Genomic DNA, 27,496 nt, shown 5'->3' on the forward strand with positions numbered 1-27,496 from the left:
TGTAGCATATATAGATGGACATCCAGGTGTAAAAATAAAAATTTTGGATACACACTTCTCACCCACAAGGCTAAAGAAGCCAGTTCTCCCAGTGGTTTGCTTGGACTGGTAGTGGAAGGAATACCAGTTGGTATTCAGGAGATGAGACAGGCTGTGTGGCCCTGCACAGTGCCCTGACTTCTCTGAGCCTCTGTCTCCTTATCTGAGAGCATTCTGGTCAGTCCCCTCCACCCCTAAAATGACTCAGGGACTTGCAATGACTCTCTGGTTCCAAAGCATAATTCCTACTATTGCATCACCCTGCAGAGTGCCAAAGTATCCTGATTTCTGTATTTCCTAGAAGTTGGAGTTGATGGCTCCTAAGCACTAAATTGTCATCTTTGCCATTAGTGCCAGTGAACATGATAAAAATGACGTTCAATTTAACCATCATTCAAAAATTGACAGTGGAGAAATTATGACAGGGTCACAGAGTAGCATATTTGATGGGCTTTACTGATCATCTGATCCCCTCTTTTATGCCCAGATGAGAAAACTAAGGCTCAGAAATCTGAGATGACTTTTCCTGTGCTCTCCCTATTTTCCCTCATACAGGCATTTTCCTTAATAAAACCCTTACGTGTTTAATCTCATTGTGGCATCTAACCTGGATTAAGTAGAGTCTAGTCTCAAGAACCTCTTGTTTAGCGTCACTGATTCATGATCTGGTCATAAGGCAGACGGGACACAAAAGTGAGTTATGTTCCATGTAACAACATTCTGCCTCCTGGGGCACAGCCATACGCTCTGCACTGGGGGTTGCAGGTCAATGACAGCGCTGAAAGACCAGTTATAATCTTCCTTTGCCGCCATCGTTATAATTCAAGTGCCGCGTTCTTTCTGGGTTAAGCTTTTAAAATCTTTATTATTTGAAAATGTGTTATGTATCATGGTCCAAGAGTTTTATTTTAAAAATATCTTTATTTTTCTTTAAGGAACAAATGTGATATATTTGGCTCTTGGTAAGGAAAATCAAGGAGCTATCATATAAAGAAGGAGAGTTAAAATGAAAGGTTAGTAAAGGAGAGCATCACAGAGAGAGATTTTGGAGGAGGGTGATGACCAGCCAACATCCTTTCTGGGAGAAGCACAACGTTGTAAACTGCAGCGAGAAGCAAGAAGGCTGCACCTAAGGAGGAATTTGGCGCTGAGGAGTAGAAAGGGTCATGGACTAATCTCTGAAAGCAGCTTTTTGGAGAGACCTCAAACCAAAGGTTCCTAAATTTAGTGTGCACAAGAATCTTCTAGGGAGCTCATCAAGACTGGAGATTCCGATTCAGCAAGTCTGCATAATTATTACATTTATAGTAAGGAATCTGCCGTTTTCTAAGCTCCCCGAGGCTTTCTGACGCAAGTGGTCTGATCATAGTTCGGAGCAGACTACCATAGATGCTTTGTCTGGGAGTGCGTCCCGTTTCAGGATGTGTGGAGGCAGAAGAATAGACTGAGTGAGTCTTCCTTACTCAATCTCAGACTCTGAAAATGAACTATTTATGCTTTTAAAAAGATACTAGAATATTTGGAAATATTTCAAGAGATCATTGCTCTTCTAAAATTTTTAAGGATATAAATTTAATAATAATTTTGTCCTGGGGTTGGCCACATGGCCTCGTAGTTGAGTTCATCCACCCTGCTTCAGTGGCCCAGGGTTTCGCCAGTTCGGATCCTGGGCATGGACCTAGCACCACTCATCAAGCTATGCTGAGGTGGCATCCCACATGCCACAACTAGAGGGACCCACAACTAAAAACATACAACTATGTACTGGGGGGCTTTGGGGAGAAAAAGGAAAACTAAAATCTTTAAAACAAATAATAATTTTGTCCTAACAGAGCTGTTTTTTCCTACTGATCAGCATCACCCTGACACTTGTTTCTCAATCTCTTCCACTGTAGAAGTAGGATAATAACTGTAGTTACTTCACTGGGGAGCAGTAACGATGAATGAGGCCAGTTAGGAAAAACAATTAGGACGATGCTTTGCACATTACGAAGCAGGGATTGGCACACTTTTTCTGTATAGGGCCAGAGAGTAGATACTTTAGGCTTTGGGAGCCATACTGTTTCTGTTGCAACTACTCAGCTCTGCCATTGCAGCTAAAAGCAGCCACAGACAGTAAGTGAATGAGTGTGGCTGTGTTCCAATAGAACATTATTTACAGAAATAGGTAGTGGGCTGGATTTGACCCAGAGGCAGTAGTTTGCCTGCTTTTGCTATAAAGGCTTTATAAGTTCTATTATTATTATTATTAACATAACGGCTTGTAAATAATCCTTAATAATTAACAAAGTAATCAGTTTTTACTCAAGAACTAAGTATATATACATTTGCAGTTTTTTTTTCAAAGGAATCTGCTTAGAAGAGAAATGAAAACAAAAATCTTGCATTTAAATGCTGGTGTCATTTCAATGCACTTTAAAGAAAAAGTTTCCACGGACAGAGATTGCCATTGCGTTGTTCTAGGCCCTTGAGGGAGAAATCCAGGCCAAAGTAAAAAAAAGTCCACAAAGACTTTGGAGGAGTAAAGGAGAAATTTCCCTAAATATTTAATCTTTGACCTTTTCCCTGTCTTTGAAGGCCTTGGTCTGGGCTTATAGATGAGTTTATCTCCACAAACACAGTTTGTTGAAAGACTGGCCGCATGAATGTTTCATAACCAGATGTTTATCTATTATGTTGCTCAATGTCTATTGACATTGAATTGCTTGTGTCTTTTTTCGGCTTCAGTTCTAAGAAAATATTTGTCTCCCCTAACAAACCGGTGTGCTTCCTTTTATCAGATGACAAAGATTACATATTGTTTTACTTTTTGCCTGGGTTATCTGCAAGGTTAGAGACAAACGCAAGGCTCAATCATTATGCTTTCCATCAACTTGGGAGATATGCTTTCCCTCCTGGATGCTTATTTTTTCAAAATGTCAATGATTATTTTAAATGTTGTTGTAAAGGTGTCTTTCATTGTAAATTTCTTCAAATGCCTTTTAGATCTAGCTAAAATATAAACCAAATATGAAAAATAAAATGAATCAGATCATATTTGCAAAAAGAGTGTTGTTTTCTATGTGAAGTTCCTCCAAAAGTAAAGTATACATGATTATGAAGAAAATAAACTGGTGATAAATACCTTATCAGTAATGGAGGCTTTTGTAAATAAGTATATCATGAGACAAGGCTATGAAATTTAAACAGATTATTTCAACATAGTAAGACAAATGCGTTAGTAGAGGAATGCATGGAGTGCGTGGGATGAGAAAGGGCACTTAGCAACAGCAAGGTGGGATACAGGGAGGGCATGTGGTAAGGAAAACTTCCTAGATGACTGAGTTTCTCAGGTGCAGAAAAGAGAATCGTTTGAGCCAGAGCACAGAGGCATGAGGAAAATTACAAGCTACTTGCCATTCCTAAAAGATGAGGTGTGAGGCGGAGAGGGGTGAGAGATATCTTAGAGAAGAAGGGGCCAGGACACAGGGACCTTGTAAGGCACGCGAGGGAGCTTGAAGAGAAAGTGTAGATCAGCTCTTCCCAAATCTGGCTATGCATAAAAATCACCTGGCAGACTCTTAAGGACCCTGATTAAGAACAGCCTGAGAACCTAGACTCTCATTTCAGAAAGCTCTTCAGTTGAGTGAAGCAAACGCGGGTTCCCATCCCAGCTCCATTATAAGGTCCGCTGTGTGGTCTTGGGCGTATCACCCAATTTGCGCTGAGTCTCAGTGTCATCATCTGTAAAACAGGCCTAATGGCTTCACCCATCTCACAGAATCATTCTGAGAATTAAGTGAAATAATACATACAATGTGCACATGGCACAATATCTGGTCTGTGATAAGTTCTAAACATATGTATATTTATGTATATAGCTAATATGCCAACTTTACTTTTATTGTCATAGCAGTGCTTCTGTCAAAATATAAGAAAAATATAAGATATGTGGCTATTTGCTCAGCTTTCAATATGAGGCCCTGAAAGTCAGTTTGAGCATTGCTGTTGTATTCTAGGTCTCTCTTCTCGTTTTTTTCTCCAGTATTTTTGTGTGATTCTCCACTTAGCAACAACTGGAGCATGACCTAACATCTGAGAACTTTGTTACCAAGCAGAATCCAGATAGGAAGACTATGGAGGATGTCACACAGGAGGTGAAATATTTACCCACAATTTAAATTTTCCAATGATTTAAACCATGGGGCCTGCTTTTCATTCTGTGTAATTCGAGTATTTGTCCATACAACTCTCCTATATCATGGCTGGCAGCACTATTTAGCCAGTGTTATTTTGTTGTTTTTTTTCTGGAGAGTCCAGTGGACTTGAGGGAAGGATAGAACAGCAAAGAAATTTCATGCCACAATTTTAGTTTTATGCATAGACCTAATTCTGCTAATTCTCTAGTTACCACTCTTGCTCCATTCCTCTTATCTAAAGTTTAGGCTATAGATTTAATATTTTTTCTTTTAGCCTTTTGTTTTGGAAGTGCTGACTGACATAAGGCCAAAGGCACATAAATGCTGACAGATTAGAACCACTGAAGTTGGAAAAAAAAGGCCACAACAGCAGCAAGAAGCCCCAGGATTTTCAACAGGAAGGAAAGAGAGAAATTAGATGACTCTCGCAGAGCCCGTGTCGTCAAAGGCTTCAGTATCCTCTGCTTCTGGGTGAAGATGGCATGTCTGGCTCCTTCCCATCGCCCAGGCCCAACCAGGCGATACTGGTAGGAGTTGCAGGGTCCAAAATAGAGTTTCACAGCAAGTTTAGGATCTTTTAACAAGAAAGAAAGGAAGTCTGGCTTCGCACCTATCTCTGAGGCGAGCTCGTCCAAGTAGTCGATGTAATTGGTCTGCAATGTCTGGCTCTGGCTCTTTCCAAACCTTAACGGAGACAAAAAGGCAGATTCACAAAATGTTCTAAGTTATATACGAACATTAGGTGCTCAACAGCCGTCAAAAGAACGAGTGAATGAATAATGAGTTTTGAATTAATCTCTCGTGGAAAGCGTCAGTGTATTCCATCGCAAGACCCATCTCCCACATTGAAAGTAGGCTGTAAAATAAATAGCTGTGAACTCCTAAAAGTTTTAGGAATGTGACAAGATTTATAACTACAATTATTATTTGATATTAACTAAGCAGCTTCAAGTCTTCAGGCAAATACAAACTAGTCAGGATTACTGCAGATTCAGGAGATAACACCAATGAAAGCCTGGCTCGGTGTCCTGCACAGAGGAGAGGCTTAATATTTGCTTGTTAAATTATTCAAGTACCTGGCACTCTGGGTGGCAGATAGTAGATAGTCAATACATGGTAGATGAATTACAATTTGAACATGAGATAACACCTACATGTGAAGTAAGGCCCCCCATTTAACTTTCCAAGGGTGCTCGATCACTATTGAACCCCATTCCACCTCATCACAAAGTACAAATCCTCGAACCATCACTTCACGCCAACTTCTTTCTAATTTACTTTGATGGGAGATCCCTCAGCTAACTTTCCAAATACCCAAGCTACTGTCACTACCATTGCTCCCATCCCATTCTCTAACCATAGAGTGTGTGTAGGGGGGTGGTCTGAGAAGATATGGACTCTCATCTCGTCATCACACAAAAATGGAATGAAGTTAAGTCAAGGAAAAATGTTCTGATTTGGGTAAAATTCCTATCTTTAAGTAGTGGGTTCTTACACTAGTATGTGTAAGGATCGCCTAGGAAGAACATAAAAATACAGATAATCAGATTCTGATTCAGTTGGTCTGCGTTGTGGTCCAGGAATTTACATTTTTAACGAACAGCTAGGTGGTTCTTGCAGGTAGTTAAATTACTATGCTTTGGGAAACACTCCTCTATGTAGAGAATTTAAAAAAAAAAACGTTCTTACAGGTCAATTCTTTTTTCATTCCTCTTGATAATGTCCGCCATCATAGTCCTCTCTGAGGGCAAGGTACACAAGCCTAGAAAATGAAAGGCTGGTTTGAGTAGTGGGTTTGATTCAATATCATTGCCTTATCTAGTACTTGATTCCTGTAATTAAACTCTGGTCATTTACGTGCATTTTACCAGTCAAGGCTGCTGTGTTGTTGAACACCAGGGCGCGCCACTCCCACTGAGTTCTATGTGATGCTGCCCTTGGAACACAGGCTGCAGCAGGAACTCTGAGGTGGAGTGGGTAAGAGAAGAGGTGGGGGAGGGAAGGCAAGCCGGTGGAGCCTGGAAACCATGCCAGGTGGCTTGAGCTCTATTCTGAAGGTGATGGGAAGCCATGGGAGGGTTTTCTTTAGGAGATGACAAGATCAAATTTGTCTTTTGGAAAGATCGCTCTAGCTGCTGAATTTTGGAAAATGGACTGCAGGAAGGTGAGGTTAAAGGCAGCAAGACTGGTTAAGAGGGTACTGAAGTACACTGGATGAGAGATACAACAGCCCAAACTAAGGGAGGGCAGTGGGGATGGAGAAAGCAGATTGATACAAAAGTTACCATTGTGTGCTTATGATTCCATCTCCTGTCTGCAAATGTCCCCTGAGCTTCAGACATATTGAAAAATGATGAGTTCTCCTGGATATGGCTTGTCATCAGACGTCTCAGATTCACCAAGTCTAAAACTGAGCCCATCATTGAAGCCCTCTTGCTCAGACTTGTGTCTTTTTCCGCACGCCCCCTCTCTATTCACAGCACTGCTGTCCATCCAGTTTCTATGGTCAGAGATCTGCAAGTCATCCTTAATTCCTTTCTCTTTCTCTTATTTTCCTACATTGAGCTAATCATTACGTCCTGCTGATTTTATCCGTAACTATTTCTCACATTTACATCCTTGTCTCCACCTTGCCTCTTTGCCTGGCTCAGGTTGCATCAGATTTTAGTGCTGGCTATTGCAGTAGCCTTCTCACTGGTCTCTGAGACTCCACTCTTTTCGCCTTCAAATCTATCTTCCAGACTAATGGTGAAATAATCTATTGAAACTGTAAATCTGATAATATCTATTCCTTGCGTATAACTTTCATTGGCTCCTATGCCTGAAGAGCTTTCTGAACTGAGAGTCTAGGTTCTCAGGCTGTTCTTAATCGGGGTCCTTAAGAGTCTGCCAGGTGATTTTTATGCATAGCCAGATTTGGGAAGAGCTGATCTACATTTTCTCTTCAAGCTCCCTCGCGTGCCTTACAAGATCCCTGTGTCCTGGCCCCTTCTTCTCTAAGAATATCTCTCACCCCTCTCCACCTCACACCTCATCTTTTAGGAATGGCAAGTAGCTTGTAATTTTCCTCATGCCTCCGTGCTCTGGCTCAAACGATTCTCTTTTCTGCACCTGAGAAACTCAGTCATCTAGGAAGTTTTCCTTACCACATGCCCTCCCTGTATCCCACCTTGCTGTTGCTAAGTGCCCTTTCTCTTACCACACACTCCATGCATTCCTCTACTAACGCATTTGTCTTGTTATGTTGAAATAATCTGTTTAAATTTCTCTCTATCCCACCAGTTTCCAACACAGGGCTAGATATGCAATGAGTTTTTGTTGAGCTGAATTGAACCCTATGGTCAAAGAGATAATAGTCTTCTGGAGCGCAAAGTACTATACAGATGCTCAGATAGAAACCTTTCAATAATTTTACAACTTTGTAGGGATCTGTGAAGTTGAGCTGCTTAACTGTTGAGAGTTAATTTGGAGTTAAGTATGGAGTAGGCCCTAGGTCTCTTGATTTGCACTTATTCTGAGGAATTTATAAACATCATATAGGTGAAACCAGGAGTCATAGATGTCTTCCTTCTTAGCTGTTCTCTCATGATTCAAGGAAAGAACAACATGTACTTAACTTTATGCCAATCACAATTCTCTGAATTACTATTTCAAAGGAATGATTGCAGATATTTATTACTCTTGCATCTCTGTATCTGTTATTTTGTGAGTTCTCCACTAACTTTGTAGGATGCTAATCTTGTGAGAGCAGCCCAGATTGGTAACCTTCTTCTCGGCAAAGTTCTTATTTAAACTCATTATTGAGCAAACTCCACCAAGTGTGAAGACCCTCAGCCACTCATTCGCCCACTCACTTACCTTTGAAAACTCTTGTCACCCAACGAGCTTGAAGTTCAACAGTTGGGAAAATGGAACCTAGGGGCTGGATGAGACCAATGCATGCCAAGGTTGACTTTGCCAGGTGAGGAGGGAATATGTATCTATACAGTGAGACCATATTATCCTCTACTTTAACAAGTGATTCTTCAAGGAAGGGAAAAGAGAAAGTATATCCCGTTGCAAAGACAATAATATCAATGTTCTCCTCCACTGTTCCATCCTCAAAGATGGCGGAAGTTTCTGTGAGCTCTTTCACTCTCGATTTCACCTTGATGGCTCCATAGAGTATACGACTTGGAAGGTCATCATTTAGTACAGGTTCTTTCATAAGGTATCTGAAACACACAGAAGAAAACACTTAGAAGGAGCTTTTAATGAGGAGTCTCAAACTCTCCTGAGTTTTTATAGGGTTGGCTCCTAGAATAAAGAGGTTTCTTAAATATCTATAAAACTTTCTAACTTGACTAGTTGGCCTGCGCCAAATCTTACTATCTGACTTTATTCTCATGTCAAAAATCTCTCCTCTCAGCAAATAGTAGAAAACATGTAGGTGACATGGGTAAAAGACAATTCAAAAAAGGAGGCATCCCCAAGGAGTTAGGCAAAATGCCAGTGCCTGTGGTCAATTCCTGAGTATTCCAGTGATGTTTCCACCATTGTTTTATGTCATCTACCTTTAATTATCTTGCTGTTCCATTTAATCTCTAACTGATCATAAGTAAGAAAGGGAAAATTGAATTCCCATTATTTTTGAAACATTAAGGGATCAGTGTGAAAATTAATGTATAAAATTAAGTTTAGAGGGGCCGGTCCCGTGGCCAAGAGGTTAAGTTCCCACTCTCTGCTTCGGTGGCCCAGGGTTCGGATCCTGGGCACAGACATGGTACCACTCATCAGGCCATGTTGAGGCAGTGTCCCATGTGCCACAACTAGAAGGACCACAATAAAATATACAACTATATACTGGGGGGATTTGGGGAGAAAAAGCAGAAAAATAAAAAATGTTGGCAACAATTGTTAGCTCAGGTGCCAATCTTTAAAAAAAAAAAAATTAAGTTTGGGGATGTTTCTTGACCCCAAATATCTATGAAGTCTCTGTATGTGATAGCATGGGTGATGGAGCAAAGCCTGCTTGTATTTCTGGAATTCCCTTTTTTATAGATTTGAGAACCATTTTGCAAAAAAAAAAATATATATATATATAAGACAATACATGCCACACCAATCAGACCTCAGAATACACAGTCCCGTGGCATTTGTTGAAAGATTTGTTGAAAGCTCTTCTGTTCTTTTTTTTTTCTAAAGGGAAGGAGTTTGTTATCAACTAAAGAAAAATAAGCATTCATGTTTTCTTGTGTTTATAAGGTCAGTGATATTTAACTTTGAGATCAACAGAGATTTGTTTTTTGGCAAAGAGACAACCAGCATGTTTTCAAAAGATGTCCGTGGGAAGAATCCTCGTGGTGTATAGAACTAACAAAGCAGGAGTTATCAGATGGAGAATTTGGGACATGTTTCCCACCACACCCCTCTGAAAGGAAGCTCACAATACCTTAAAGTGGCCTTTTCCAATGTCGGACAGCTTAGGTGTTAGAAAGTTCTTCCCTTGATCCTAGGTCTGCTTTCTAGAGCAGTTCATAATATTTCTACTTCATCTCCTGAGTATTTACTTTTTACGAGGTGTACAGAACAAAATTGGAATTCAAACTCCAGGACCTATGTGATACCTATACTGTTAGGTTGTAGTTTGTAATGCTGTTTAGCAATGTGGCTCTTTGTGAAGAGAGGCACTTCTGACAACCTTGCTTACCAATGAGTTTACCATAAAAAAGCAAAATAACTCTACTTGTTTTGAGGTTCAAGGCCATAATTTTTGTGGTTGAACCACTGATTCATCTGTTGGTCCATCATCCGTTTTAGAATTGTTCGTGGCAGAACGTTTCGGAGCATGGAGCTAAATCGGGTGTGAAAGATCATGTCCCAGGGGTAACCATCTTCAGAGATACGACTCATGACCCAGGAACCATGTCTGGTGCTGATAAACACCTGTTAAGCAAAAAGAAATACAGTTTACACTACGGCATCTTCCCTTTTGGGAGGACCTACTATGTAGGTGATATATCATGTGTTTGGCCCCAGAATTTGCTGAAATGCTTTGTTTTAAAGATGATTGACCTCAAAGTGAAGAACCTTCTAGTTTTCACTGCTCTGTGACAGCTTTGTCGTAAAAGGGGTGCCCAGTGGTCCACTGATAGAGGAAGACTACAACAGTCTTGAGAACTTCATGGAGACATGAGAAAACCTTCGGGCTAATACCAATCATGAAATCCACAAGTCTTCACCATGTTTACAGTTGTGGTTCGACGCTTTTCTCTTCTTACCTTTCCACCCTGTTGTGGTGATGGTGAGCAATTATAATCCTAGGGAATGTATGTTTACAGCCTAATGACTAGATAGGCATAAATGTATGAATCTGTATAACCCCAGAGGGAGAATAACAAGGGAAATCAGCTTCCTCCCATCCTTAAAAGAACTTCATAATGTATTTTAAAAGGTAAAACCACTGAGCTTATACTGTGATTCCCATTCTTTTCAAGTGCATATCTGAACCCCCTTTCGATGTATTCTTTACCTTGTTTACTTAGGTTTCCCTTGTTTTTGAAATGTACGTTTAAATCTCTTTTCAAATAGACATTTCACCTTGTTTACTGTTAATCCCCCATTGTCTAAATGCATATTTGACTTGCTTCTCAAAATTTTACATACCGTTCTATGAGTTCTGTTGTAAAAGGCTGCCCTTGACAAACACTTAAATAAGATTCTCTTGCAAGGAAACCGATTTCCTTAGGAGTTTAAGATCATGGACTCGAGATCCAGGACTTCTGGATCCAGACTGCCTGGGTTTGAATCTCAGCTCCACTACTTACAAGCCGCGTTGCTGTGGGTGAATTATTTCAACCTCTCTGTGCCTCTGTTTCTCTCTCTATAAAATGGGGCTAACAGTACTCACTTCATGGGATTATTATGGCAGATTAAATGAGATGATATATGTAAAGGACTTAAAATATTGCCTGGCAGGTGATAAGCATGGCTAGCTATTATTATTTTGTAAATTTAGGCTGGAGGAGAGGCATTTCATACAGTGCCACATGTCTGGGGTGAGCCAGAATTTGGAGACAAATTTTCCTGGGAAGGGCCTCAAAGCCTTAGCTTGTGAAGTAGCACCTGCATGAAGCAGTGTTGAGTTGTTGGTCTGTGTGTGGTAATACACTTTTGTCCTGACTTTTTCCTGTTCTTGCCCTTATGTTGACTTGGCAATGCTTTGATCAGGTATTAGACATTATACTTAGATGTTTCCATGAGTTCTGTTTCCATTACTTACTGTCCCCTCCTCTTCCTTAGGATCAATCCATGTTTCACAGTGGATGTTCTGCCTGCTTTATTTGCTGTCTTTCTCCTGTCGCGTCCCTACAGCAGGGAGCCTAACCTGGCTAGCTCTACTAGCCGCAACAGGGTGATGTACCTGAGGATTTAGGCTCAGGCTGCTTTCTCTGAGGTGCAAATATCAGGCGAAGGGCCGGAGATTTGGTTTTGGGTGGGAAAGCATGTGGAGGAGTCAGCACTATCCTACAGTACCTTGAGTGGTGCTTTTGGACTATGGTAGAGCATGCGGTGTACTTACGAATGTGAACTTCCTTCAACAGATGCAGAGCACACTCAGGACTGTGGTGAGTTTAGTTTGCAGTGCTCAGCTTTGCAGGGACACCTAGTTCTGTCCCTTACGTATAGCTCCTGGAGAGTCTCTGGTAAGTCTTCTCACAAAAGGGTTGAGAGTACATTACTTTGTATAACAGGTTTTAATCATAATTATAATTGATGTTATTAATGTAATAAATATCGAAGAGACATTCTCTTGAAAAGATCACTTAAGGAGCTGTAAGGCACACAAATATAGCCAAGGTGCTTTCTTAATATTGAATCTGGCATCATAGAAGTCTTTTTACCTGGCAAGACCCATACAAGGAACTGGCTCTTGCAATCCTGGATTTGCTGTCTTCGGGACATCTGTGCTAAGGCCAAATCACTGACCTGATGACATGCATTGGTTTAGTCTGGAGTGCCACTTGGTTGATAGCCCCGTCAGCTCCCTTTCTCATACTCCCTTCCTCAGGCTTGGAAGGTATTCCCAACAGGAAGGAGCTGGAGCTGGGGCCTCACCCTCTCCAACTCTGTTCTGCTCCAAGCCTTTACAGTCACTGCCTCCTCGCTTGTTCTTCACATCAGGGTCTTAAAGCTTTGAAAGGTGAAAAGGGATTTCTTTCCACAAAAAAGGTGAGAACCTCTTGGGTCTAGTAAATTTCTTTCTGGTCTTAGTGACCTGCTCTGTCCCCAGACTGATACCGACTGACAGGGACTCTGACCGGTCCCAGGGTAACCCCTGCATTAACTTGCTGGAGAGGAACCATGTTTGTTTCTCATGTTTGCTATGCGGCATCTTAAGCCTTGAAAGCGTGAGACTCAGGACAGGACGGTTTGGCTGGTGAGGATACAGCCATAGTAAGCCCTGTGTAGCCAGAAGACGCCATGCTGAGGAGGCCAGTGAGAGAGTGATAGGGCCCCGGGGTCCAGCCCTGTTGAGATGGAATGCTCTAGGGAGAACAACCTTAGCTATTTTCCCATCTTTGCCTAGGCCCAGAAGAGATTTCTTTCCTGCCATTCCCAACCATAGCTGTAAGCATTATCTACATCTTGTAATGTTTGACTCTTTCTTGAGAAGGCGTAAAGATGATAGCGGTTGGAAGGCCTCAGGGAGCACCTAAATATCTATGGTCTTGGTTGGGAGTCTGTCTATTTAATCTTCCTTGTCATGATCCTTGGGTAACTAAGGATTATTTACATTTCAAATAGAATTCAGATATGCACTAAATTTCTAAAAGGCACTCCCCAGAATATGAACAGGTCAATAAGGCCTTTTGTGCTGAAAGTCATCTGGTTCAAATTTACCCTTTAAAATGTGAGAGCCAAAGCCCAGAGAAGTAAAATGACTCACTCTAGGTTATACGGCTGATTAATGGCAGAGCTGGGAGGTAAACTCTGGCTTCTGGACTTCCAGATGTTCTATGATACCACACTGAACAACCAACCAACCAACCAACAAATTAATGAGTTATGGAACCTTGGTTATACGGCTGGGATTTTCCCATATGCCCCTCCCCTTTCCTTTCCTCCATAGTAAAAGGTAAACAGAGAGTGTCGCACCTGAGCAGCCTTCTTACTCAGCTCAACAGCAATATCTGAGGCGGAATTTCCTATTCCAATCACCAGGATGTGTTTCCCCTCAAATCCCTCTGGGTGCTTGTATTGGCGGCTGTGGAAATACTGGCCTTTGAACCTCTCGATACCTAGAGGGGAAGAAGAGAGAAGTCCATGAACTATGTCAAGTTAATTTCGATAAAACCGTGTTGTTAGCTTTTCCTTTCTTGGACCAATCATTGTTTTGCCCCTTCCCCTCTTAGGGGGGTTACAATAGCTAGGTCAAATGACAAACTCAAACTATGAAGTATATAAGAAATGTTGGGTTAAGCATAAGGTATAGGACTAAAGGAGTTGCTTTTAGAGGCTGCAGCTTACGTATTTATTAGAGAACAAACAAATGGTTTTGATGAATACAGCAGAGTCAGATGCTGCCTTATGACTACCCATCATTCTATTTTAGACTGTACAATGATATTTTAATATCACATAGTATATATTCTTTTAAATGTTTCTTAGATACATTATGAAGTGATATTATTGTAATTGTGTAAAAAGTAAAATAATATTTATCATCCTTAATTTGCAAAAGCAAACAAAAACTAAAACTAAAAACCAGGTCCATAGAAGGTGAGGGATGGTTTCCTCATTGAGATAACTTCCTGGACAAGACTTTTTGAAGGCAAACCTCTCTGTCCTTTCTCAGGAATACAGGATTTTGTTAAACTATTTGCCATTGATGATGGGTTGCTTGAAAGAACCTTTAGGTCATTAGTTCTCTGAGGGTGGTCCCTTGGCCAGCAGTATTAGCATCACCTGGGAACTTGTTAGGAATGCAAATTTTCAGCCACACACCAGACCTACTGAATAGGAAATACTAGGGGTGGGGCCTACCAAGTTGTGTTTTAAAAAGCCCTCTAGATGATTCTGTTTGAGAACCATTGCTTTAGATCAGTAGGTCTCAATCCTGGTTGCACATTAAAATCATTTGAGCAACCCCAGTTGACCTGCCCTATACGTACTGAATCTTGGAGGTGGGGCCTCAGGCATCAAGGCTTTAGAAGCTCCACAGTGGTTCATATGTGAGGCCTGGACTGTGACCCACTATATTAGATGTTTTCCTGTGGGTCTTGGGAGGAACTATGCTCTCTGAGGGAAGAGTCTGGGAGGTACCTGGACAGATGGCTGCAGCGTTCCATTGTGTGTACTCCTCCCCTGCACTCCGCTGTCCCTCATCTCTGTCCTATAGGAGCACTTATTACCAGGAACTCTCCCCAGTCACCATGTCCATGAGCATGGTTCTGTGGGAAAGGCTCCAAGGACATAATAAAGTCACAGGTGTTTAGCAGGATAGAAAAAGGCCAAGGTGGGTACATGGCTAAAAGGGCTTTTCCAACAGAGAACCAGTTTGGATGAGAATTCTCTGAAATTCTGGGGAAGATTTAGTGACTTTGGAGGTTAGCTGAACTCCCTGTGTAATGAAGACCCAAAGAAGTCAACAAAAACAAAGATGGTATGTAGAGTCTTTCATCTTTCCAGCTCCATCCCTGTCTTAATATTATGCCAAGTTGCAGCAGCTAATTCTGCCTGTCAATCCAACCTGCATAGAAAGTACCTGGACAGGTACTCTGAAAAGTTGGGAATCCCTGCAGGCCTCACCTGGAAATGACTCCAGTGGGATGTGAGGGAGGATGTGGTGGCCGCTGCAAACCATAACTGCGTCAAACACAGCACGCTGCTCCTTGCCGTTGCTCTCGGTAACAACCTCCCATTGGCCAGAGGATGAAAAATCTGGGCGTTTTTTCACACTGAGGACAGTTGTCTTGAACAAACACAGAGAAGGCATCATTGAGAACTACTCTGGCATGACATGGGCCTTGTCCAGTGCCCTGGGAGTGGGGACGGGTAAAGTGCAGTGTATGACTCCATTTAGGTTTCATGTGAATCATTCCAAGACACTTAAGGCAAAGACTACTAGGTGCGCTTTCTCAATCTTCTTTGGGAGGGGGCTGTCAAAGTTAGGCTGCTTTGTGCAAGAGGCCTGACCCAGCAGTGAGAACCAGCCTGTGAAGGACTGAATAAGGACTTGAGAGAGACACAGAAGAGGAAGATGAGGGCCTCCAAGATACAAAACACATGTCCATCATTCAAGTGATCACACAATCAGTATTTATCAAGGACCTTTATGTGTCTACCTCTGTGCAGACTCTATTAGAGAAGATCATTCATGTGAAGCACTTAGCAGAGTACCTGGCACATTGTCAGCACTCCATGAATGGTGGTTGTCCGTATTTATTCTTTTTAAAACACAGTGCATCATGTTAGCAATACAGCTCATGATCTCATTTGGATGCAATAATTTATTGGCTCATTGATTTTTTTTTTTAATATAGCTCACTGTCTGGAGGTCTGTGAATTTTTGAAAAGTGTAAATAAATGTTAAGTGTCTGCTGTATTTAAGAAACAATGTCAAATGGAAGTGAAGCTTTTCTCACTTCCAGAGGAATGGCATGCTTCTCCTCTTTCTTGCGAGTATTTGAGTCCCTTACACATGCTTTTCAAATTTTCAGATATTTTTCAAAATGCCTGGTTGTCAGTTTCTAAAGCTGTTCCAATTTCAAAGTGTATATGGAATATTAGTATAAAGCTTGTGAAAGGAGTATAAAGTGTCTGGGCATTTTCAGCTGAGAGTAAAGATTTCAGATTGGCAGTTCAGAATAGCGTATTAGCTAAAGTACTGTGGATTCTTGCTGTTGAAAATGTGGTTTGAGGACCGACACCTTCAATATCACTTGGGAGGTTACTAGAAATGCAACAGAGCCTTTTATAGTTCGAGTTGAGTTCTAACATCTTATGACTTATGCCAACTCAGAGATCAATAAGTGGAAATAAATTTTCCTAACTGCTCTCCAACCTCCAGAAAATAGTAATAGCAGTAACACAATAAACAAGAAAAACAGTTCCCTTGCAACTCAAACATGATCTTTAAAAGAACAGATAATATAAATTATATATCCTAAGAGGACACCATATCAGTTAAATAGATTGATTGCTAAGTGGATGAAGACCTAGAAAAGCTTCTGCAAGAATCTGTCACTCATAGGTTGGATCTACCAGGAATTGTGGGAAAAAGCTACATTAGACAGAATGGGGCATTTTAGTGGTATTTACAAATATAGATTTCCACCAAAATCAACTCTTATAAATTAATATAATACAAACCTAGGAACAAAACTAAAGTTACTGGGAAAATGAGATGTGTTAAAAAAAAATAAGCTCCACTAGCACTTACTTATTCAGAGATATAATTTAAATTTTATTTCCTAAGCACAGTTACTAGTTTTCAGAGTGTAGGTTATTGATAAAAACTCAACATGTTTAGTGAGAATATTGTTTGTCTCTTTTTGATTATTTATTTTTGAGAAAGCACAGGAAATGTGGTTCTAATTGTATTCAAAATCATCAGGCCATCCTTATGTTGCTAGAGAATGCATATAAAAGAAAAAAACTAGCAAAAATAGTTTCTACAGGCTTCTGAGATAAATGGAGAGCTATGAGTTTATTTACTACATTTTCCTAAGAAATTCCATTTCTTTAAAGAAGGTAAGAAAATGAAATAGCCGTTTGATTTTTTTCATATGTCATTTTAAGAGAAATGAGGCTAAGAGTCCTCAGTGGTTATAGATATTAGTTTAAATGCTGTTTCACCATCAATATCCTCATCATTCAAACTTTTAATTTTAACAGATGTTTTTCCTCTTCTGTTAACGTATATAATGTATAATATCAGGGTGATGACACTACTTTTAGGGTTTTCTATCATACTATTATATTTTAGCAAAGAATTGGATTGAAATATTTTGTTTTATTCACAATTTCTTTTATTATCAGAGCAACTTCTCTATTTAAATGTGAGCTAAACTAATGTAGAGAAAACCATTCCCAATACAATACCTGGAACTGAATGTATTTTAGAAGATCAAACTTTTTGGCAAAAATCCTGAAATATTCCAGAAGCTTAGAATTGTGCAGGAAGTTTGGAAAATCTTCAGGCATGGGAAAGTCACTGAAGCATGTCATTTCTTTGCTGGTGTTGGAGATGACAGACTGATAGATACTTGCTCGGCCATCTTCAACATTTTCCTAAAAGATCAGATCAGAGTGATAATCATGCATTAGAAAATCCTTTGATTTCCTCCTCTTCTTCCAAATCTAACCCCCAGGGGATGTGGTCCTCTTTCATTGCTGTGGTGTGCCTGAGATGTCTAGTGATGAGGGGCAGCGTATGTGCTCTGTTATCTTGTGTGATAGGGCCTCACTGAGGCCTTCCTGTATTGCTTACTGGAGGCGCTATTGCCATTGGTGGACTTGGGAGTGGGAACAATCCTTCTTTTGGCACATTGCAGGATATTTAGCACCAAGTCTCTATCCACTAAGTGTCAGTCATCCCCCTTCCGAAATTCCCCCTGGGGAGACTACACCCACCCTCCACCTCTTTAGGAACCAATAACCCTGGGACACTGGGCAGAGAACATAATAGAGAATTTCAGCTAAAATGAGTACTTTTGGGGGCAGGAAGTTTTCACATCTTAATTTGAATCCCCCACCTTCATTTTATGCTTTATGCAAATCAACCTTCCTCAAGTGACAAAGGTGAAAAGCATCAATACCAATAAAATTTTAAACCTGATTCTGAATGTTAGTGAGTATGCTTTGGTCAAACCGGAGGCAGTACATGCTGCGGTTGAGTTTAAAATTTCCTCTACAAGAAGTGCTCTGCATAATGATAAAGTCCTTTACATTAAATCATGACAAGAATCAAGTATGGCGATTCAATGTCCCTGAAATCAGCATGTTATCAAAGAGGCTTTTATAAGAAAACTTAAATAATGCCACCCAAGAACTCCTCAATAGATGTTTCTGCACATGCAGAGACTAAGGCATAAACCAGGCAAATTGTAGTTGCTATTAGGACTCAGCATTAGGGTGGGGGGTTAAGAAATGAAAGGGTTGTAGGAACTCATTAATTAATTGAAATAGATTACTTAATCTTACATAAACAGTGCTGAAGTCTCAGCATAGAATAGTAAGTAAAGGAAAGTAAATATTCAACTCTAATTGTGTCACCACAATGAATCAATTGCGCATGTTCCTTTCTTATCATTATTCATAGAAAATTGTTACTTTCCTGCCAAATCTTTAGATCAAAGCTCCTTAGATTTTTGGCAACACCAAAAGAGGCAGCCTGGACTAGCAGAGGGACCTGGTCTTTGGAGTCCTGCACAGGTTTGAATCCATCTCTTTCAGATTGCGTGAGCCCAGACCAGCCCATGCCCCTGAGCTTCGGCCCTCTCATCTATAACACAGGGATGTGTTGGTGCTCAATGGTATTGTTGTTATCTATCGTTATTGAGGAAGCTACAAGCTTCAGAGAAGCTGTCAGTTACAGCTCACTGTTCACTGCAGTATATGAAAGACACCTTGCATAGCTGCTCTGACACCAAGGTAACTGACACAAGCGCACTCACTATCACGCCTGAGTTTTCGGACTTTTCTGTACAAGAGGTTGTACTTAATTTTAGAAAGAGTCAACTGTGGGATCTCGCCTTTTCTATCAGCAAAGCTCTTTATATGTTTTGGGCTTCACTGTGTCCTAATTTCAAGGATTATCAGCATCAATATGAGTCACCCAAGCTAAAACAATGTTTGCTGTCAGATCACATCATTTAAGAGCAATATATAGATTCTTGCTAAATATAGGTCTGAATTTGTAAAGATCCTCCTCCCTCACACATTCCTTCTCTCTCTTTCTCATTCACGCATTCATTTATCCATCCACCCATCCATTCACTCACGCATACCACAGGCCAGGAGTCAAATGCCTTTTTCCATGAGCAATGTGTTCATCTTTCCTACTCCAGAATCACGGCTCAGATGATAACTTTGTGACAATTTCGAGTGGTTTGGTAAAAGCTCTTCAGATTAGGGTAGGCCAGCTTTCTAGGTGATGAGGGTTTGATGTGGTGTTATTATTAACTATGTGTATTAGAATACAAAGGGAGTTTGTATTAGGATATAAAGTGGTTTCTGTCTCATATACAAGGATACAATGATCTGAACTCTGGATGAACAGATCATGGTATTTTAATCTTCAAACACTAACTTCAAATTGCGTATTACTAAGTCAAACAGATGTGTAAACTCTTTTTAGATATCTTGGCATGATTGAACACAATGTCCTTGGCAAGACTGAGTGCCTGAGTTTCTTACCCAATCAAGTTCTCAAAATTGGAAATATTTTATGAAGCAAAGAAATACAAATTTTTCTCAAGAGCAGATAATTTTATACAGAGTGGCATTAAATATGGGGCTCTAGGGTCGGACTGGGTTGATATCCCACTTCTACCACTCTTAATGGCTTTATAACCATGGCAAGTTACATGTCAGTTTCCTCATTTCCTCCTGCAAAATGGGGTTCATTAATAATTCCAGCATTCAACAATTGTTATGAGGGGTTAATGACATTAGATAAAGTGCTTAGCACAATGCCTGGCTCTGAATAAGTGCTCAGTACACGTTTGTCTCTATTGCTATTATTACAGGCCACTAGAGTTAATCTTACTGAACCAGCCATTGTTTTGAAAACCTAAACTAAGATCGACTGTTACACTATAGACAACACGTTAGTTTTTTCAAAAGCCGATAAATTGGCTTTAAAATGTGGTTGGCTCCTCCGTCAGGTCAGTTGTAAGGGGACTTCGAGTGATAAGAACTGGTTCTGATGTCTGAGCCCCTTCAGTAATTTCAGAGCCAGGGAAAGACTCTCTTTTGGGGATTTTACTTGCATAGTTTGTCACCAGTTGATGGTGACATCCCTATTCTTTTTCTGTAAATCAAGTAATAACCTTTATTGTTGGGTTGGTTCTTAGAGAGCAGTTAAAGAAAGCTTTCTCCCCATATGTGCTTCTTCCTATCTTGGCTGAAGTAACGTAGATGTCTAAGTGTTTAGACAAATCTGGGTAAAATTGGTTGAGTTTGCCCAGGGTTATAAAAGGAAGATGATTCTTATTGATTTCATAGACAAATATGTGTCAACTCTCTCTCCTATTCAGGCCCTGAGTATGGAGTTAGGGAGAAGATGCAAACAGGGTACACACAGTTTCTGTCTTCACGGGGCTTATTATTATATTGAATTAAAATGTGTTTGGGCTTTGGGGATGGGAGCGTGGAGACAGAAAGAGATGAGGGGCTTTTCAGGGAGAGTTTTCCAAACAGATAAATTCAACTCACGTATTTGCTTAAATACAAGCACTGCTAAAAATGATGTTTAAGCACAAGTATAAATAGATAGTCTGAATTTCCTAGCAGATGGAATTTGCTACAACCTACTTGTTTAAGGCAAATAACCATATGATAGAGTACTTTACTAATATAGAATTTTACTATATAGCAAAAGCGAGTTAGTTCAGATAGCACTGATTTAGAATTTATGATCTTTAGATCATGGGTTGGACTGAAGTTTATCTTTGACTCTATAAAAATAAAAAGGTTGTAGGCTGGCCCCGTGGCCGAGTGGTTAAGTTCGCGCGCTCTGCTGCAGGCGGCCCAGTGTTTCGTTAGTTCGAATCCTGGGCGCGGACATGGCACTGCTCATCAGACCATGCTGAGGCAGCGTCCCACATGCCACAACTAGAAGAACCCACAGTGAAGAATACACAACTATGTACCGGGGGGCTTTGGGGAGAAAAAGAAAAAAATAAAAATCTTTAAAACAAACAAACAAAAAATAAATAAAAAGGTTGTAAAAACTAAACTAAGTTTAAGGAAAACTATAAAGGTAATATTTAATCTACTCAAGGAACAAACTTATAAAGCAAAAATGGATTCACTTAATACAAATTACCAAAGTGAATTACCAACACATAAAATTAGACTTTTCATTATGAAACATCATTATACTGACTTCTACCAATCCAAATTTTGTTCTCATGGCTAGTTATCTAAACAGTTGGAAATAATAAAATTGTATTTCTCTAAAAATATTCTATCATTCCATCTTTCCACTCTTTCAGGTGCATATCTATCTGCTTCATTACTTAAAATAAGTATGATTGAAGCTCTTTTTACTTTCTTGTCCTACAATTTGAGGCAAAATTGTGGTTCCCAAATGCCAGTCAGTGTGGACTAGTTGCATTAGAAGAATTCAGAGGAGCTTTGAAAATGTAAAGTCTGAGTAGGTGTGGTTTGGGCCCAGAAATATGTATTTTAAAATTGCTCTCCTTCTGATTCTTACACACACTGAACTTTGGGAACAACCATCTTTGTCAGAGTGTAGCTGCATTCTGCCGTCTCTCCTTTAGGCTGGTACTTCCCTACATCTCTGGCCTTGATCACTGACAGAGCCCCCTAATTAAACTCCGTCACTCAGATATTTCACACTTTCTTCACTGCCTTTAGGGCAAAGGGTACGCTCATTGGCATGGGACCCAGTTCCTCATGGTGGGACCCCTGCTATTCTCTCTAACCTCATTGGTTATCACCCGCCTGTATCCTTTATTCCAGGCACATCACCTGACTTTATATTCTCTAGTGTGTCAGGTTTCTCAAGCTTCCCTACCTTTGCACAAGCTGTTTGCTTTTCCTAGAACACTGTTTTTCCATATTCATGTGTCTGATCTCTGCTTGTTGTCAAGACAGATAAAAACATCTTGGGATACCCTCTAGGAAGCCTGCCCTCTTCTCTGCTGAGTGAGATTCTGTGCTTTCCACAACACTCAGTATATCAGCCCTTATAAAATTGCACTCTGATATGGGTTTTCTTTAGTATTGCCCCTTCGGAACTATGAGCCCTTGACAGCAGGGACTGTGCATGTCTGTATTTTTAGCACCTAGTATATGCCTAGTGCATAGTAGGCAATTAGTTTATATGTTTGTTGAATGAATGAAAGAATAAGTGACGTTTATCAGAAGCACTTTTCCATCACTGCAAATAGGGTTTAATGAGACTAAAATGGACATTCACTAACATGATGGGATAAGGATGGTCTTGCTGATAGTAGGCTATAGACTTTGTTCTGTTCTCTGCATGCAAACATTATGCTTTTACTGATAGTAGGCTGTAAACTTTGTTCTGTTTTATGCTTGCAAACATTATGCTTTTGCTATAGCATGCTATAAACTGTTCTGTTTTATGCATGCAAATGTTATGGTTTTGCTGATAGCATGCTATAAACTTTATTCTGTTCTATACATGCAAAAATCACTTCTTTAAAAATATTATGGAAAGTTAAGCAAAGTATGTCTTAAATTGCTGGCAAAGAGGCTTATTTTTGATTGTCTGGAGAGTTAGAAATATCTGACATGTTAAATTTGGTTCCGTTAAATGGCAGCAGGTGCAAAACTCTAAGTCATAATGAATTATGCTGTGATAGATCTTGTGGATGAATTTATCTAAGAGAACTTCTGAAAGTAAAACAAAGGTAAGGCAGTTACCTCTTCTGGAAAGAAAACGGTTGTTTGTTCTAAGCTTGTCTTGAATAATGTTAAACTTTAAGTGAACAGAATGCGTTATTAAAAAGAACATGCCACTTGAAACAGAAGTGATGCTGTGAGGCATAGGAAAAATAGATGGAGTACGTGTTTAGGTCGGCATGGAGATAGCACCATATGGGAAGTTCCATGTGGTGACATCTGAGGTGACTGCTTCACATTTTTATCTTTTTATGCTCAACATTTTAAACAATAACTTTAATGGAGACAGATACAGGTGATAAAATTTGTGTATACCTAAAATGTAGAGGCACAGCAAACTTCACAGAGGATTGGAATGTCAAATAAACATTTATCGACCGAGGATCAAACCAACTAAATAATGTTTAATATGTAAAAATGTGAATTTCTATATATGGGATTAAAAAAATCAGTTTCACAAGGATAGGATAATAACGACCTGGATCATCAACGGCTCAAATAAAAAAGACCCAGGGTTTTTAACTGAACCCAAACTCAGTATAAATCATTAGTGTGATATGCGAGGAAGCATGGTGATGAACCTATGTGTGTTTAATCTCAATATTGTGGCTGATTCTAAGACCTATCACCTACCACTTATTAGTCACTATGGGCAAGCTCCTTGCCCTTGGCTTTCTCACTTTTAAATTGGAATTAATAACTAATATAGGGGAGCCTTGAGAGTGTAAAATGAGATAATTCATATGAAAATAATTATATAAATGTTAGCTTTTATTTTGTGAATGCTGAAAAACCAAATGAACATTCAACTGTTATAGTAGAGGTGCAGCCCAAGGGAAGCTCAAGTCATAGTGAGCGATTGTCAGACCAATTGATTATAAATTCCTTGAGGGCAGTGATTGTATTTGATTCATTCTCCATTGCCTAAAGCAGTACCAAGCACCTTTTTGGTTCTGAAAAATATATATTGCAAAATATATTGCAAAAATAGATTCATTTGAAATATTGGATCTTGAAGGGGTCACATTTTAAGAGAGAAAGTGCTAATTCAGATTGAATCTAGAGAGAGGAAACCAAGATGGAGAGATGTCCAGAGACTATTATATGGAGACAAATTAAAACAATGGAGTATATACAGCTGGGGAAAGATATATTTATATCTAAATATTAAAAAACAAAAACCAAAAACTAATGTATATTGGTAACTTCCCTGTGAACACAGGTATCAGGAACACCAAGGGAGGCAGCGTGGATTAGCGGCTGAAGGAAGATCCTGCTTTCCTCTCTCAATATCTCAGGAAGGTTATTAAGTGTGAGGGCTCAGGAATCTTACAGACCTTCATTTTTGTGCTTTTTTCCACCTGTGTTCCCCTGGGCAAGTTGTTTATTCCGAACCTCGATTTCCTCTTCATGTGTAAGTTAGGATAATCATAATACCTACTTCCTAGGAGTACTGTGAAGACAAATGAGATGACGCATATCAAGTGCTTCCCAGAGCTGGAAAAAGTGCTAAAAATATGTGTTAGTTACCCACCCTTCTCATGTTCCAAAGCTGCCATGAGGGGGTGCTGGAGAAGCTTTTAGAAGAAAAAGCACCCTCTGAGCTGGCCATGGGACAAGGATTCTTAAATTTGATTTTAACTCATCACCGCTAAATGTGTTAAGTGATCTTGGGATTGTGTGTAATGTAGAAATTAAAGAATAATTTTTTTTTCAAAATTGATTCTGGAGTTGTGAAGACGCTGTTTCCCTGGGAGTGGGTGTGGAGGTTCCCAGCATCCTTTTCAGCACCTCCTCCCTTTGGCCGTCCAGTCTCATGGAAAGGAAGCGCCTCACGTGGGCCCATTGGCAGCCTGGGAAATGTTGCAGATTGCATGTTTCACTCTGCTGGGAGAGTCTTCATCTTCTTTGGATAGAGGAAATTGTTTACATTTCTCTATTGGTCATAGTTTTGAGAGAGATTTGAAATGTGATATTGGTACAGGTTCCAGGGAGTTATATACTTAACTATTTTATATCTAATAAGGTTTAATTAATTCAAATTTTAATCTAACTTTCCTTTTCTAACCTGTAGGAGGGTATCTCTAATTCTGAAATTTTAGACACCCGGAATAGGATAGCAGGAGAATATCTTGGGGCAGAAAGTACCTTCTTGGAATTCATTGAATCGTATTTTTAACAGACCACTCAAAGTAACTCTTCCCTCTTCTGCCACCAAGCTAATGATAATCAAATAAGGGACACTTGGCTTTTTGATATTAAATCCCAATACAAGTAATAAAACAATACAGTGACAAATTTATTATTAAATACAAATTTGTTACAATTTCATATTTCTTCCATAGGTTAAAAAATCCACTTGGGGGAAAAAATCCCAAATGAAATCTATATGTGAACCTAGACTGGACAAAAATAGCACATTTTTGGTTAAGACAGGAACGACCACTAATGCCCAGTTGTTCGTAAGAAATGAATGTGATTCAAGCTGTTTTTCCACTTTCTTCTCTGCAGATTTATCTGTTCTGCATAAGGGTCAACATCTTCATCATTAGCTCTGATTGTCCTTGGATAATTGAATGAATAGATTTTTTTATCTGGTATTTGTGCAATGTTTGCCAAACTTCTCTCATCATAGGATTCATTTGGGACTCTTGTTAAAAATAGATTCCCTTCCTGAGAAGTCTTTGGTTCCAGAAGTCTGGGCTGGTGTTCTAGAACCAGTATCTTCAAGAAACCCTCTAGGTGTGTCTTACAGTCATATTCATTTGAGAAACCCAGTGTTAAAAAATCTCCTTTGGGATGAGATTCAGTTCCAACTGGGAAAGCACACGTGCTAGATGTCCTTGTCATCCCCCTAATTGGTCAGCTTGTAGGGAGAGCCCTTTGGATGGTCTCTGCTGATGTAAGAGTCTGCTCTTCATGCACTCAAACCTTCACTCCTGTCTGGAGGATTCCCCTGTTTTGATCCCTCACTTAGATGTAACTGATACATAATCCTCAAGTTACTGCTCTTGAGTTCTGGGCTGAAACTTCTGTTTAAGCTTTTCGCGCAAGAATGCAAGTCAGGGTGTTGCTATAAGCAGGGGCTTAGCTGCTTAGGAGTTGTATTGACCCAAGTTTGAATGCCAATTCCTCCAGATGTGTGACCATGACCAAGTCACTTAACTTCCCTCAGTTTGTGTTTGCTTGGCTATAAAATACTATAAATGTAGTTACTGTAGCTAACATTTACTGTACACTAAGTTCTTTCCATGAATTATCTCCCTTAATCTTCAAAACAGCACTATGAGGTAAGTACACTTTTCTATTATTATCCACATTATACTGCTGAGAAAACTAAGATAGAAGGGTATAAGTAATTCGCCCAAGACCTCACACCTAGGAGGTGGTAAGCTAGTACTTACTCAAAAGATGGTGGGAAGGAATAATTATGAACCTTTACAGCTGTTTGTCTACGTATCTTTCTCATTTTTATGCAAATTCAGAAGGACAACTAGCATTACCAATATTTGGGCTTGGTTAATAGAATGAATTTAATGAATAGAATATATTTAATAATATATCTAAAGAGTTTCCCAACAGTTACACTAGCATGTCCTCAGTAAAGTTAAGCAAACAAACACAGCTCTCAGAGAAAAATAAAGTTAGTAGTAATAAGAGCTCCCTCTCTGAACAAATATTTGCTCATTGATTGGAATAGAAGTCATGTCTTGACAAGAATCCCTGTCACTTCTATTTTGAAAAGTCGTCTCTAATATTAGTATATTGCTTTGAGATTGACAAAAATATGGGCTGCAAGACAATTGCTGGATCCATAAGAAGAGATCCTTTATGTGCCTGGGTTGGCCTCCTGAGTTAGAATAGTTATAACCTGGGAGAGATACCAGCCTATTTCTTCTGTTCCTGTACAGCAACATGAAATTAATCTGATCAAAGTTGCTTAGGAAATCCCTCAATAAGGTAAGGCCCAAGAGTAGCTATGACTCACTCTGCAATAACAGCACAACCTGTGTAAGAAACAAGATCTCACTTACTTTGAACCTCCAGAGCCCTCCGATATCTTCAGTCCTCTCAAAGCAGGTGGGCTCAAGTCCCTCATCCACACAGCACTTCAGAGAAGTCAGGCCACTGACTCCAGCTCCAATAACCGCGACTTTCTTTGCCATAGCCTCCTGTCAAGGAGTTGATCAATCAGCGCTGCTTCACTGGGGCAAAAGATAAGAGAGTCTTCATGGCGTGGTCAGTAGTGGTCTTTAAACCCTGTTGCAGGGGTAGTTTAATAAGCAGCACTAACTGAATAAAATACCTCACTAGTCAAATGCCTGTCTCCTCTTCCCTTGAGAGAAGCCAAGTTGTCTCCTGGACTTCCTTGCAGATCTTGTTTACGACACCTTTGTTTCGCATTTTAAAGCAACCCATTTAACAAAGCCAAATAATTCAATAACATAGTACTAGGGATATGAGCCAAATCTCCAGTGATATTTCTGAGAGTGCTGAGCTTTCCTTTCAGTTGCTTTCTCCAGAAATCATCCTTACCTTCCTTTTTGCCCTTTGGTGACACTGGGTCTTTGATAGGATAGTTTTCTCTGTTGGTTGTGTGCTGGGAGGCAGTCAGACTCATTTTAATAGCTGGAGGAGGCTGTGAGAAATGGGAGGAGCTCCCTACTCTTCCTTTA

At 39.9% G+C, this 27,496-nt stretch overlaps 1 protein-coding gene across 5 annotated transcripts; it reads right to left on the bottom strand.

Moving 5' to 3' along the window:
* Positions 1 to 884: 884 nt before the first annotated feature.
* On the bottom strand, positions 885 to 27,496 carry FMO2 (flavin containing dimethylaniline monoxygenase 2). 5 transcript variants are annotated; one of them, XR_011498071.1, is made up of 9 exons: positions 27,357 to 27,496; positions 26,855 to 27,025; positions 17,304 to 17,492; positions 15,009 to 15,171; positions 13,356 to 13,498; positions 9,649 to 10,142; positions 8,076 to 8,431; positions 5,907 to 5,979; positions 885 to 4,901 (listed from the first exon to the last, which is right to left on the bottom strand). XR_011498071.1 is itself a non-coding variant. In XM_014845173.3 (9 exons), exons 2-9 carry the CDS (start codon positions 26,984 to 26,986, stop codon positions 4,550 to 4,552), a joined length of 1,608 nt encoding a protein of 535 aa, XP_014700659.1. In that variant the 5' UTR covers positions 26,987 to 27,025; positions 27,357 to 27,496; the 3' UTR covers positions 885 to 4,549. The 5 variants fall into 5 exon arrangements, 4 of the variants coding, with proteins under 4 accessions (XP_014700659.1, XP_014700661.1, XP_070353212.1 ...); XM_014845173.3 differs by having other exon boundaries at positions 9,943 to 10,142; XM_014845175.3 differs by having other exon boundaries at positions 9,943 to 10,142; positions 26,855 to 26,992; positions 27,357 to 27,491.

Source organism: Equus asinus, chromosome 25 (genome assembly GCF_041296235.1).
Source record: "Equus asinus isolate D_3611 breed Donkey chromosome 25, EquAss-T2T_v2, whole genome shotgun sequence".
In the NCBI taxonomy this organism is placed as follows: domain Eukaryota; kingdom Metazoa; phylum Chordata; class Mammalia; order Perissodactyla; family Equidae; genus Equus; species Equus asinus.